The sequence below is a fragment of the Lactuca serriola genome, chromosome 1, assembly GCF_051521515.1.
Source record: "Lactuca serriola cultivar US96UC23 chromosome 1, Lser_US96UC23_V15, whole genome shotgun sequence".
Classification (NCBI taxonomy): Eukaryota; Viridiplantae; Streptophyta; class Magnoliopsida; order Asterales; family Asteraceae; genus Lactuca; species Lactuca serriola.
Window position 1 is genome coordinate 157047324 of NC_136408.1, and position 15354 is coordinate 157062677.

The 15354-nt window shown below is 31.2% G+C and overlaps 1 protein-coding gene and 1 long non-coding RNA gene across 3 annotated transcripts; both read right to left on the reverse strand.

Moving 5' to 3' along the window:
* Positions 1-383: 383 nt before the first annotated feature.
* LOC145100538 (disease resistance protein RUN1-like) lies at positions 384-7213 on the reverse strand. Its single transcript, XM_079037779.1, has 7 exons — positions 5665-7213; positions 3845-4970; positions 3439-3762; positions 2441-3358; positions 1766-2363; positions 1600-1665; positions 384-782 (listed from the first exon to the last, which is right to left on the reverse strand). Exons 1-4 carry the CDS (start codon positions 6192-6194, stop codon positions 2546-2548), a joined length of 2793 nt encoding a protein of 930 aa, XP_078893905.1. The 5' UTR covers positions 6195-7213; the 3' UTR covers positions 384-782; positions 1600-1665; positions 1766-2363; positions 2441-2545.
* Positions 7214-11107: 3894 nt separating this feature from the next.
* On the reverse strand, positions 11108-13743 carry LOC145071794 (uncharacterized). Of its 2 annotated transcripts, none has more exons than XR_013690792.1 (5): positions 13143-13743; positions 12247-12358; positions 11598-11684; positions 11386-11528; positions 11108-11256 (listed from the first exon to the last, which is right to left on the reverse strand). It is a non-coding gene; the product is annotated as an uncharacterized LOC145071794 (long non-coding RNA). The 2 variants fall into 2 exon arrangements; XR_013690791.1 differs by having other exon boundaries at positions 12914-13743.
* Positions 13744-15354: the final 1611 nt, after the last annotated feature.

Sequence of the window (15354 nt, forward strand, 5' to 3'; positions counted from 1 at the left end):
ATACAAGTAGAAAAAACTAATGGCCCCTTAACATTTGTGTATAAAATTTGAATTTACTACGATACTATTATTAGCCGAATTACTCCTAGCTTTATTAATCCATATTAATTCTTGATCACAAATGAGTTATAAAAATTATAATTCCCAAAAAGGTTATCCAAATTAACCATCATTTAAAAGAAATCCGATCAATGATAATTTTGCAAAATTAACAACCTACTCAACTTATCACTCGTTGATTTTCAATTACTTATTATGTTATTGGTTATTTAGTCACGTAAGTAAAACAAATTTGCAATTAACATGAGTGATGAATCGTTGGGTTATGGCCAATGAGGCGCCAAAAAAGTGATAAACATGAAAAACAGAATTGGGCTAAAAGAATATACGAATTTCAGCCTAGATTATACGTATTTTAGTTTCAGCCCATGTCGTCATTGTGTTATACAAGAAAAACAAAACAAAACTACAAAAACGTCGTCCTCATTCAACAGCACCCGAAGGTTTATCGGTAGTGTCCCACTAAACTATTCTTATTAACACGAAAATCAATCAAACTACCCATTAAAAAACTAACATCTCTCTTGCACATATACAACTCATTCAAACCTGATTTTTTACATCCATTAACGACTCAAACAAATCAATCCCAATCAACTAAACAGAGCCGATTCAGACCTTGTTACCGGAGCAAAAGAATTTTGAGTGTAGTTTGTTGAGAGTTCCATGGAGTGAACGAAATCTCATTCACATAATCAGTGCCACCTTGTCGAAACACAGATCTGATAGAGAGGAGGGTAGATGGGTCAATTTATATCATATGAAAGGAGAGGAATGTAATAAGAATAGGGGTGCGCCGTTAACACAGCCAACACAAATAGCCCAATAAAACTTGACCAAGAACAAACATTATTTCAAATCCATCTATAGCTTAGTTAATGTTGAACATAAGATCAATTTGTTAACACAAAAATATGTGTCCGTTGATCAATGTTGTGCAAAAGGCTTGTGTTTTGGCTAGCAAGACAAATATGTATACATAAAATACATCCAACTTGGTATTGTATAAATTTCTAACATGCATGTTTTGAAGTTCCAACCAACTCTCAGGGACAAAAAAACACCAAAACCAAAAGCAAAAGCAAAAGCATCTTCATTGTCATTACATTAGAAAACATAAAACAAACCTGAGAGAAGACTGCATAGAAATTAGAATCGCTAAGCTGTAGAAATGAGGAAGGGTGATGTAAGTCTAGGGATGAGCATATGATCCGTTGGACCGGACCGGATATTCATATTAGTAGGCCGGTTTTCGGGTTTTGTTTTTACCAGTAATCGGGTTGCGGGTTTGGACCGGACCGTACCCCGAATTCGAGATTTAACCCGGACCGGACCGAAAAACATTTTCACCTTAATTCCTTTTATAGATATCAACATAAAATTTAAAATATATAGATAATTATATAGATAATGATGTTGAGATTTAACCTGTTGCTCATCCGTATATGAAATTCGACGCGCTTTAGTATGCTTGTCACTTGCAAATAATAATTTGTTTATATATATGTTATGAGAAAATGGTTTATGGGATTAAAGTACCTTAAGGGACATCCTCGAGTACACCAGATTTTCTTTGGGACAAAGCTTTGAAGTAGAATAACACATCTAATTAAAAGAAATAGATTAAAGATCTGACATGATTGCAGAAAATTAAAAATATGAATTAAAAGATTATAAAAGGTATTAACATAAGAATGACATCTACCTTTCAAGCATGCTCCTTCTCCACACAGATAAATATAGCTTGGAAAAGGTATATCAATATTAGGCGACAGAAATCGATGTTTGCTTAGGAAGTATTCCCCGGTTGTTAACTGAAATGCCGTAAGATCTCCACCAATGATGTGATTCCATGACTTGTAGTAACCCAACACATCTTCTTCTTCTTCTTCTTCTTTTCCATCATCATACACAAAACTCACCCCACACTCCTTAGTAACTGCATCACTTTGTGTTAACCTCACAGTAATAGTAACGTGGTCACCAGCATCCATTTCATTCATACCAAACATCCAATGGCTTAACAACATCAAACACTTTCTACCCATATTGACTATCTCAATGTAATGTTGGTATATCCAGGTGAGGTTCTTTGTTATATTACTAATTTTCATCACTGGAACCTCATGGATACGATGTTGATGATGGGGTGTCAGCACAAAACAAAAATTCAATCCTTTGAGCCTGTTTAGAGATGATGGGATGGTAAATGATATTGATGGCCCCATGCTTCTATCTGAAATCCAATTCGGCATCTCTTCGCCTTCATAAATTGTGCTGAATATTCCAAATTCATAATACATCTGCCAAATACAACCACCTTCATTAATTATATATACATACATATTCACACAAAGACATATGGTTAACTAGACTAAACCTGGATGTCGGATTCCTCTAGTTCGCTATAACTAACAGAAGTTGTCACGTGCCTTTCTTTAATGAAGTCTAGGTTAGTCCAGCCTAAACAATGTAATACCTTTTCCTATACACCTGCCATTGGTTGAATTTTAATAACACCTTCAAATTCAAATGACGAAGGTATCTTCCAGTTCATGAAGAACTCGAGTGGAGACATTTGTGGATCGAATACAACTTTTCGTAGCAAAGTCTTATAATCAGAATTATGATTGAGGTTCAAATATTTTAGTGTATGTGGAGGATACTCAAGTGATGCCAGCATTGTACAATTTACCATACTAAGTGTCTCAAGCCTAGGAAGGCTTCTCACACAATCGGGTAAGGAAACTATAGGATTACCATCCAAAACCAAAAGCTTTAATAAGTATAGGGAACTGAAGTCAATGGTAAACGATTCGGTGGACAAATTATTATTTGCAAGTGACAAGCATACCAAAGATCTCGGTAAAAAAATTGAAAATAGCTTAGGATCACGTGGTATAGCCTTGAAAAAGGTGGATGAAGAGGTTATGGAACTTATGCCAATGTGGTTCGCCTTGAGCATTTCCAATGAATCCATGTCTCTAATCTTGATTTGAGATTCACCGAAAAAACAACCATTTAGCAATAGTGTTCTAACTTTCTTTAACATGCCTAAGCTTCTTGGAAGTTTTTCAAGCTTCTTGCAGTAGCTTAGATCAATGTGGACAAGTTCATGACATTGCTCAATTGATTCACAAATCTCAAGCAAACCAATGCAACCTTTAAGTATCAACCTCTCAAGTTTAGGGAGGTGGTCAAAGCCACCAAGACTACGAATCTGTTCACAAAAACTTAAATTAAGAATCTTCAATGATCCAAGCAACCTTTTGTCTTTTGAGCACGATCCAATCAATTGCTGAAAAAAAAAAAGTTACAGTATTAATGAATTTTATCAACTCGACATAGAAGATCTAGTAATACATAGAGATAAGTTACCTTTAGCCTCTTATGGAGTCGTTGCGGATAGCTATAAAAAATCCCAAATGATTCAATATTGCTATATGACATGTCAAGAGCAACCAGATTCTCCACCGGTAAGTCTAAAGGTATAGACTTCAAAGGAAACCCATGCATACACAACCATCTTAATTCTTCTGGAAAATTCTTGTAAGAGCCTGTTATTTGAACATAATTGAGTTGTAGAAGCATTAACCTATCCATCTTACTCAATGCGTCTGTTTTCAACTCAAGTGATCCATGTAACTTCTCTTTCTCAAGCATTCCCATGTCAAGGGTGAGGCCTAGAGCATTTTCCATTTTCTAAGAAGAAAGGGATACAAAATTATTTTAAAATGTTAAACATGTATATAGATATACAAAATGCTTTAAACAAGCATGTTACCTTTTTTTGTTTCAGCGCTCTGAATGACTCATGACCCCATATTCGACTACGTTCCCATGGATTGTAAAGTGATTCTTCACGTACCACAAATCTTCCCATCTCTTGAACCAATTGATGCATCGTCAATTCTTTATTCCATCTGATACTAAGAAGACCTCTGTCAATAAGATTCGTGATCCCTGATCTTGTCTCTACATCACATGCCTCTAATATTGTTACAGTAACATATCTATCCATTCCAACAAAGATACAAGCAATATGCTTAAACAACTCCTTGTCATTTTCTGACGGCAAAGAGTCAAAACTCATTCTCAAGACTGTATTTATAGGGGAATAATTTTCTTTCTTTAGTCGGTCTATGTACCCATCCCAATAAGTTACATCTCGATTATGTAGAGACCTACCTAGAATTTTAAGCGCCATTGGATGTCCTTCACAATACTTCACTAGCTTTCGTGACACGTCTTCATAACCTGCCTTGGGATCGTTGGACATGAATGCATGAAAACACAAAAGCTTTTGTGAGTCAATTGTAGATAAGCCTTTAACCTTGTGCTCTGCATACTTGGGTTTAATGTTCGTTTTGAATGGTGAACTACTCTGTGTCAACCATGCGTCCTTTGTTGTTATTAAAATTTTGCTTCCTGGGTGAAAACCTTTGCTTCCAAGTAACTTATCTAGCTGATCGATACTACCAATATCATCAAGAACTAGAAACACCTTTTTACGGGCTACTGCATTCTCTATCATTGAGGTGTATATAGAACCATCAAGCACTTGAAGTGAACTTGGTTTTGAAATGTCATTATAGAGTTGTTTTTGTACATCAAGCATCCCATTTGATTTCTCATCACATTTCCTATTGATATCTTCAACGAAGCTGCTTGTGTCAAATTCATGAGAATGTAACGCATAGACATATTTGGCTAAAGATGTCTTCCCGATCCCACCCATACCCAGAATAGTGAGTATATCTATCGTATGTGATGATGCATCTTTCAACCATGAAGTGACAAAGTTAATGGAATCTTCCATCCCAATAAGTTGTGGTAGTGGAAACCTTGAGGATATGTGTAATCTACGGAAGATGTTTTTGACAATTTCATCAATAAACTCCACCTCTAGCCTGGAATTTAATTTTAGTAAGAACAAGAACATATAATTTAGAAAACTCCACCTCCAGCCTGGCATACTGGAGATTTAATTTTTTCAATGATCCAAATCAGCATTATATCATAACAAGCTATTATATAATTAATTTTTTTTGTATCATAACTATTATTGTATTTGCACTTCTAACCATGTGGAAGGTTATATAAATCTCGATAGTTTTGCATGAATATGAACAAATTTTTTGTGAATGGTGATAAGTTAACCTTTAATACTTACAAAGTAAAAGCATTAGAATATCATAATAAAAGATGATATAGTTTGAAGGTAGAATGATATAAAAATTTGTTCATGTATTACGACTGTTCAAAATTTGGTTTATTAATTAAAAGCATATAAAATCATTGAAATAATTTATCTAAATAAACTAATTTGTGATAAGATTAAAAAAAAATGCGTAGCAAATGTGTTCAAGTTAGCATGATGGTTTAACTGGCCAATATGAATTAATTTGTGAGATCACATAATTGCAAAAATTAGATTCAATTTCAAGCATATCTTTGTCCAAATTTAAATGCATCAAAAGTATGCTTATTTTATAAATATGAAGAGGGGTATTGAAATGCATAAGTAGAAGATTATGCTGAATTTGAATGTACTAATTAAACAATCTTAAACGAGTATGTAAATATGGGTAAGAAAGTGGTTACCTATCCTTAACATCCTTCCCTTTTAAATCAGCAACTTCTGTAAGTGCTTTATTCCATTTTTCTATCTTTTGAGCCAATTTACTTCTTTTATTTGCATCTGTCTCTGCCTCCATCCTCTGCCTATGTTTCTCCATTGCATCTCCAAAGCTACTTGTTTGCTTCCTGACATGGGTGGGCTCCACATGATAAAAGATGGGTATTACAACATGATTGGATTTCATACGTTGCTCAAGGATCAACACCAGTTCATCAAGACACCAGGTGGAAGTGGCATAATTTTTGGACAACACAATAACAGAAGCCCTAGATGACTTAATCGCACTCTCCAATTCTGGTTTCAGATCTTCCCCGGTTTCAATCTCTTCATCATCCAAGAAGGTAGTGATATTGGCATGCATGAGGGTATTATAAAGGTGATTAGTGAAACCATGACGAGTGTCAACACCTCTGAAACTTAAAAATATGTCATATCTATGACCATGAGTTGAAGAAGATGAAGACCCTTCAGAAAGTTCTGACAGAACAACCATTATGAGTTATGGGTTGACGACACTTCACTCTTCCCGTGACTTTGTGTATCTCAATTAGCTATTGAATCCCACACTTTTGTCAATTGTTTCTACAAAAAAAAAATTAAAAAAAAAAAAAAAAAAACCATATGCACCTCCAGACGTTTCCATGTGAATCAGTATGCTTCAGAAATAACCAATACATTTAATTAACCTACAGAACCTTTACTTTGATCTGATTAACCCACTACAGATATCCCTAATATTGTCTAAACAAATTCCATCTAAAGTTTAGTTAAACAATCCTCAAACAAATCAACACCAAATACCATTCTACAAACAACTGCAGGATCCACTATTACATCCTAAGAAAGGAATTGCAAAAACGTATTGGCAATCCCCAAATTTCACTAAATATGAACAAACAATTAAAAGATCCAAACCCAAGAAAGATACATGGTTGTTTATAGGTCCGTAATATTGGCAAGAACAATCTTTTCAAATTTGAATTTATCTATCCAAATGATATAAATATTAAACTAGAGTCACACCTCTTCAAAGATTTTGATTACAAAGTCTGATTCATAGAATATAACAATAAAAGTTCTTAATATAGCATATTAAAAGTTTAAAACTCTACGGGTGTTTAGCTAACTGTTAAGATTCAAAAATACTCATATGTAGAAAATTGTATTTGTGAATTGGAAAATAGAGAGGAATTAAGGAAGTAGATGTTGGACTCTGTACAACCCTAACTGGTATACAGAAATCAACAAAAGTAATTGAAATAATTGAAATCAAAATCACCTGTTATTAATGAACAACCCAATGATTATTATCTGATTTATGATTGATAGGTGAAAAGTACAGCGCGAGCGGAGGTGAGCCGGCCTGTAAACAGCGAGTGTCAACGACGAAGGAAGGTAGACGGCAAGAAATGGTAGCGAAATCTGTTTGAGTAAAACAGAATCAGGGAAGAAAGGAATAGCTGTTGCACTGAATACTTCATGCTTTATTCAAAGATTGATCGTCGTTATATAGAAAGGTCCAGAAATAAAAGTCAATAGCAACGACCCATTTGCTTAAATAGAAATAAATAAATAAGAACTAAAGAAGAAGAAGAAGTAGTCTTGCGGAAAAGTAAAACCGTCAATCCCTACATTAAACTAATTATAACGAGATATGTTGGCCGGTTCTGATTTTAGTGTATTTTTGTTTATGGATTAATATGGGTTGCTGATTGTTTTAGTTGACTTTGATGAGTGTAGAAAAAAATAAAAGAGGACCAATATAAAATAAGTATACCAAAAGAAGAAAATGACAGACGTAGAAAGTGTAACCGTGAAAAACCTGAGATTTGTCCCGGACCGTTTTTTGTGTTTTTTTATGAAAAATGTAAAAGTTTTGACTGCGATAACTAAAAGTGTCAAAATGGCTAAAAAATTAAAAGGGTTGAATTTAACGAGTTTTTAGAAAATGGACCAAAGTTGTCACTTAAAGTTTTGTTGCCAAATTTTGAATATTAAAAGGTTCCTAAAAAATATAAAAATTTTGTTTGCAAGGACCAAAAGTGTCAACATTGCTAAAGAATGAGGGACAAAATAGATAAAAAAACACAAATTTACTATTCCTAACTCTTAACTTTTTTAATATTTACAAAGCGGTACTAATGGCGTGATTGGAGCTGTTCGTTCGTGGTGTTGAAACAATGGTAATCGATAGAAAGAAGGAGAAAAGCGCTGAAGACATATTGAGGCGATGGTGGATCCTCTGTTGCCTGTATCTAATTGGAAATAGTGGAGGGTGGGAAAAGGTGAAAAGGTATCGAAATCCAAACCTGATTAGGAAAAAAACAGTGAAGTAAAGTGAAAATAACACTTGTATGCAACAAAACAATTGTAAACAACTTCACAGACAAAGGACCATTCCTGCCAGAATAACATGAGTTCACTATTCCTAAACCTTAGACATTTTTAATATATATATATATATATATATATATATATATATATATATATATATATATATATATATATATATATATATATATATATTGAGACAATTTTAATTTTGTGAGACCGTGAGACCAAATCTAAAAATAATTTTAAAATGCAAAATAAATGGAAAAATCCAAAAATTCTTTTTTCAAATATTATTTTCGGAATTTGAATGAACTAAAAAAATAAAAAAAACAAAAAAAATCCCCTTTTTTTGAAAAATACGTGACATATTCTAATACAATATAACATTGTACATATTTTAAAAAATAATTTTAAAATGCAAACTAAAAGGAAAAATCCAAAAATTCTTTTTTTAAATATTATTTTTGGAACTTGAATTAACTAAAAATAAATAAATAAAATCCCGTTTTTTTTTTTTTTAAAAATACATGAAATATTCTAATAGAATATTACACTGTACATATTTTAAAAAATAATTTTAAAATGCAAAATAAATGGAAAAATCCAAAAATTCTTTTTTTAAATATTATTTTCGAAACTTGAATTAACTAAAAAAATAAATATAAAAAAATCCCATTTTTTTTTGAAAAATACGTGAAATATTCTAATAGAATATTACTAGAATATGTAAAAATGAATTTTTTTTATTTTTTTAAAATTTTTTTTGGTATTTTTTTTATTTTTTTTGGAAAGTATATATTTCGAGAATAATATTGAAAAAAAATTCGAAAAATTTCAATTATTTTGCATTTTAAAAATGTTTTTGTTTTATCTACTAAATGAGTGACTAGGATTGCGTCTCACGGTCTCAAAAAATTAGGCCGTCTCACATGTGTGTGTGTGTGTATATATATATATATATATATATATATATATATATATATATATATATATATATATATTTGGGAAATGTGAATATACATTACAGCCCCACCTAAGTTTAGGTACTAAACCTCATGAAAATTCGTTGTTTTACTATATAAAGATTGTGATTAGGGGATTCACAATTAACACTTGAAGATGTAGATTCATGATGTACATAATTGTTTTGGTAAGGAAGCAAGAAATTGATTATCTTCGACCTTCGTGACGATGGAAAACGATACTGTTCACTAGGGTGAAGTAATAAACGATAATAGAGGAAATAAAACAAGGACGGTAAAATGATATTGGAGGGAAGAAATGTTATTGGAGACGACATATTTTAGAGGTTTAGTACCTAAATTTAGGTGGGGCTGTAATGTATATTCCCTATCCCATATATATATATATATATATATATATATATATATATATATATATATATATATAATTGTACGCGTTTGGATTTATGAATTGCTTTATGGGATTTTGTATATGTTTTAGATTTGGAAGGATTAAAAATACATTCTTTTATAATCTTGTTTTCATGTTTTGTTTGGAATGTATTTATCCTAAATAATATAAATGTTTTTTTTAGTTTTTTTTGATGTATTTATTTATTTTATGAAGACAAAATTACATAAATGGACCATGTGTTTTGTAAAATGTCACTACTATTTAAGTCTTTAACCTTTTATTTCTTGACAGTGATTATCCTTATGGTTTCAATTTATTGTATACCCAGTCCCTACGATTTTGTACTAGCTCTGTTGCATGTTGCATGTTTTTGACCATGTACATATATGAAGAAAGCACTTCTTCAAAATCGGATCACATTAAAGAAACCGGAAGATAGAGAAGGGCATCGGGAGAGAAAAATTGAAGGATAGAGAAATCTCAATGGATAAAGTGGATGATACTTAGATAGCCAATAGGGAAGAGTGGTGCAAGGAGGGTTGACGGTGGTATGGAAAGAAAATGAGAAAGATGCTGAGAGAAGTGGGTGGTAGTTTATTTATTTGTTTTAAATTAAAGTTAGTTTAAGAAAAATATATAAAATACATTAAAAAAGGGTTTAAAGTCATTTTATACGTAAAAAGAAAACAATAGGGACCATTCGTGTAATGAAAAAATGTTAGGGACGAAACATATAAATTTGAGAAACTACAATGACCATTTATGTAATTATCTCTAGATACAATAGTAGAGCGTCATGTCCTGGATTTCACAATTGTTTTTTAATTTTTTAAGAAGATAGGATAACCTAATTTCATTAAACATAATATCCAAAAAAATCATTTGTTCAATAATTCAAATCTCAAAATCGGAGTGGAACATAATAAACGTGAAATCACTAAACATGAAAGCTACCAAGGAGTGTGTATAGTGCTCGCCATTGCATTACCACGATCAAACGAAGTACCAAAAATGTTTAATTCACAACTGTAATCCAAAGCCTAATGGGTTCCCAAAGTATCAAACACATTACAGATAACTAATCATAGCATTAACAATCTATTTAAGCTTCAACCTGTTTCAGTCCATTACCTGTTTCAGCCTACGACCAGTTTTAGGGCACAACCTATTTTCAGCCAACAAGCATGCAATCATATAAATAACAAGCAAGACCTACCAGTCTATCATACAATCATGTCATAGTAACCACTACTAGAAAAATTGCATTTTACGACGCGCAATGTGTGTCGTAAAACGCTCAGACGACGCGCAAATGCGTGTCAAGGAAGGCCCTGTCATAACGAGAGGCGACACACTTTTGTGCGTCGTCTATAAACGACGCGCATTTACGACGCTCATTTACGACACACAATGCGTATCAAGGAAGGCCTTGTCATAAAGGAAGACGACACACATTTGCGTGTCGTAACCTTACGACGCGCATTTATGACACACATTGTGTGTCATTAAAGCCGTTGTCATAAATGAAGATGGCACACATTTGTGTGTCATAAACTTCAGCAGCGATTTACGATGCCTCTTTATGATACTCATTTACGCATAATACAAAAATATGAAAACAAATATATACCAAAACAATCAATTTCATCCAATAACATTATGTCTAAAAATTGTAATACATGGTATTAAGGCATCTGATTGTACATTGTTATTAAGAGGTTTTCTTTAACTATATAACCTAATACTACATTGCTATTAAGGGGAACTTTCTTGTTTCAGACATCATGTCCACAAAAATCCTCCATATTATATATTTCCTCAATTTGGTTGCCTTCAATCAACGACTGCCATTAAAACAAACACATTAAACCACAAGATTGATTATTGAAGATTAAAAAAAATCAACCTACAAACTTTAGAAAACACATTGGAATCAATACCAAAAAAAAACAAAATTTATAATAGTTTTTTACCCAATAAGTTGTCATATGCATCTTTATGCCCAGTAAATCACGCAACACATCATGAAGTTCAATCCTTGTTTGCAATCTCTTTTTTAAGAAGTTCAATCCGTTGAAGGGACTCTTGAAGACTTTTCTCTTTTTCATTCAAATCTCTATAGAAAAAAGAGTCATGTGTCAACAAAAACGCAGTATATTACTTTGAGGAGTTATGGTTATCAAACCTTTTCATGTATGAACCACTAGTTTTGACTTGGTTGATTTGTTGTTTAAAAGCATGAAACTTCAGTTCTAGCCCTTCCCTTTGCAATCTAAGCACCGAACAAAATTAAAGATGAAATAAATAATTTAAATAATTTGATTTTTTTATAATTTATATAATTGAATTTTAAAACCATAATTATACATATAATAAATATTGGTTTTATTAAAGTTAAAAAAATAAAGTTATCTTAATAATTAATGATTTTGATATGATGAAAATTATGGGTGGGGGTTTTATTAACATTAAGCCAATAGCAACGGTGAATAAGATCATGGAGATGAGCTCCTGCAAACACAAGAATCACAAAGTTCATCTCTAAGAAATGGAAATTAACATTTATTGTGTAAGATTTAAGAAAGATGAATTAATTTAACACAAAACCCATATGAGTATCCACATAATTCACGGATTTTCTTCAATGCTTCATCAGTTTCATAGTTATCAGCATCCAAACGCCAACTAAGTATCCCAATTTCTGTGTCATTCACAAGCTAATTTATTTATGATTCTACACTTGAAGAATATATATACAATATATATATATATATATATATATATATATATATATATATATATACATAGATAGATAGATTTTTTTTCCTTTTTACCTGCAAGTTTGTCTAGAGACACAAATTCCTTTGGGTCCCTATGATAGGGTAGCCTTTGGTCTTCATTGCTATCATCCATATACCATGCCTGAGTTACTTCCTCCCTCTCATCCTATTAACACCAAATTATTGTCAATCAGATCAATACCATGCTAGTAGACCAAATTATTTTTAAGGATGAGGGTGAGGGCATTCTCGTCTTTTGAACAAACTGATACATCAATCACATATGTAAACTTTCATAATAATATCAATGACACATTATTATCCATTCTCTTTTATGGAATTGACAGCTGAATGATCAATTTAAGAGAGAAGGAACAATTGACAAATGAATATTATTATTCATTCTCTATATGAAGAAAAATTGATTAAAAGTTAGACAATGATGATGAAATAGTTACAACTTTGAGCTAATAAATATTTTCTATGTAAGTGAGAAAGTATAATGATGTTTTCATGTACATTTGCCAAAGAACTTTGACTTACTATTGGTTCTTGGTTTAATGTAGTTATATTTTCCTCAATTAACATTGAATTACATTTTTTATTTTGATTATTTTAATTTACTTAGCTAGTGCCCTTTAATTCATTGCAGGGTTAAAGTTCTTTACATTGAATGACTACAACATCCAGTTTGTGTTCTATTTCATATACATAAACTTACAAATTTCTCTGGCCTTTCTAGTGGTTGATCTCTTCTCTAATGTGAAGACTACTGTAGGTTTGTTGTCATATATTCCATATCTGAGGTTTGTTGTCATATATTCCAGATATGTTGGAGTTGCTTAAGCTGTGTTTGTTACACTGACTTGAAAAGTCTTATGTGGATATTTTCCAATGACGAGGATAAAGAAAAAGACAAAAAGGGGATGTATGATTGATTAGTTTGTAACCTGAGTAATGATGGCAGTATAAGCACCTTCAGAAGCTGCAAGAATCAAATTTGCTTTTGTTCCAATTGACTTTAGTTGAATTTAATCTGATACAATCTTTTAAAGTAGCTGTATCCATCAAAGTATACAAATTATGCTATAAAAGATTGTAAGTTCTTTGTTCCAAGGCCTTGATATAATGACAAAACTTGAGCACTGGATACTGCTTCCAACAACACATCTGATAGTTTCTTGTAGGTAAAAACATTATGGAAGAGTCCTTAAACATTATTGTTTAAGGATTTGTTTCTTCAACCTGAGTCAAAACTCACTCTAATATTAGTTTTTTGATTATTAGGGTCAATGTAGTTAGATTTGTGGAAGCAATTTAGGAGTTCTTGCAAGAAAACTGATTATGGATATATATGTAAATTCCCTTAACTATCCTTAGCACTTACCACAATAGCATTCTCTCAATATTATGTTCACCAAAATACAACCGACATAAGTTGTGCCTTCACGTAAAACAAATGTAGCTGTCAGCTAAAAACCCTAAACCCCAACACGTAGGAAATGAAAAAAAAAAAAAAAACCTTACTTGCAGGAATCACGAGTTTTTGATCAAAATGGTGTTTTTGAAAAAAATATTTACCAAATAGGTGTAGTTTTAATTTTTTTTTATTTTTCTTAAAATTTCAGTTTTTTAATCATTTTGCTGTTTTTTAGCATACTTTTTTTTATTTTCTTTTTTACTTTTTGCAATAAAAAATGTGTTTCTTTTGTTTATATACATTTAATAAGAGAAAAAAGAAAAAAAAAATGGTTTGTACATTGCTCCAAGGATTAGAACACAAAAAAAAGTGAATGGTTTTTTTTTCCTTATTTTTTTGTTACGACATGTATATATTTAAAAATAATATATACCAAATCAATTGTTTAATTTTAGAATTGTTTTCCCATGTTCCAGTTTATTAGTATATTAATTATTCAGATGGTTTTTACTTAAAATGATATTTATCGGTTCATATTGAAAAAAAAAAATTGTTTGTTAGTTTTTATAAAAAGTCTTTATTGGTTTAGATTAAAAAATTGTTGGTATAATGTTTACAAAACCCACAATTGCTTCTTACAAAATAAATAACTTCGAAATAGCTTATTTCGATAACCACTGTCTGAAAAGAAAAAAAGGGTTGAATGAACCAAACAAAAAGATATTGAATATGTTTTCGTATATTTTGTTTGGTTTATTTGACTTTATGTCTTATTCTTTTAATTTTTTTTTCAAATAATGGTTATCGAACCAAGGTATTTCAAATATATTTTATTTTGTATTGTATTTGTTAAATTTTTTGTTGGTTTGGTACTTAAAACATTGTACCAATAATTTTTTTAATTTAAACCAACAAGACCAGCAAACAATTTTTTTTAATTGATTTGGTATATATTAGCAAAAAATACACAATTCTTTTCTTTTTGTATATCTAGAGTTTAGATGCAACAAGAAAAAAAAAACTGAACAAATAATACAAAACAATAAAAAAATGGTTTTTATTTCTTATGTAGATACTATAATAATAATAAATTAGGAAAAAAAACATTCTCATTTTTTTGTTTTCTAATCCGTTGAGCAGTGTACAAACCATTCTTTTTTTCTTGTTTGATGTATATAAATAAAAGAAATACCTTTTTTATAGCAAAAAGTAAAAAATAAAATAAAAAATGTATGATAAAAAATCAGCAAAATGATTAAGAAAACTAAAATTTTAAGAAAAATAAAAAAATTTAAAACTACACCTATTTGGTAAATATTTTTAAAACCACACCTGTTTGGTAAATATTTTTTTTCAAAAACACCATTTTGGTCAAAAACTCCAGGAATCACAGTTGTAGCACTTGATGGGTTTTCGATTCTTGTAAAGTATGCAGTCTTTACTGGAGCTGATTGGATGGAAGGTCAAGTCATTGTAAGAGGCATTCACAGCAGGGTAGCCACACCTATACATAAATACAACATTTTGACTAGTCAACACTCAACATTAACGAATTTTCATTCAAACAGTCATGTGTAGAAGACATGGATACCCTTTGTATCCTAATCATTAAGAATGTAGCTTTAAAAGTTTTTTTCAGACTCGTGAACTGTCAAGGGGGTTTCATCAAACTTCCGAAATTATATCTATTCTCACCAAATCTGACCAAAATGGAAGTTGCATTGTAAAATGACCATTACACC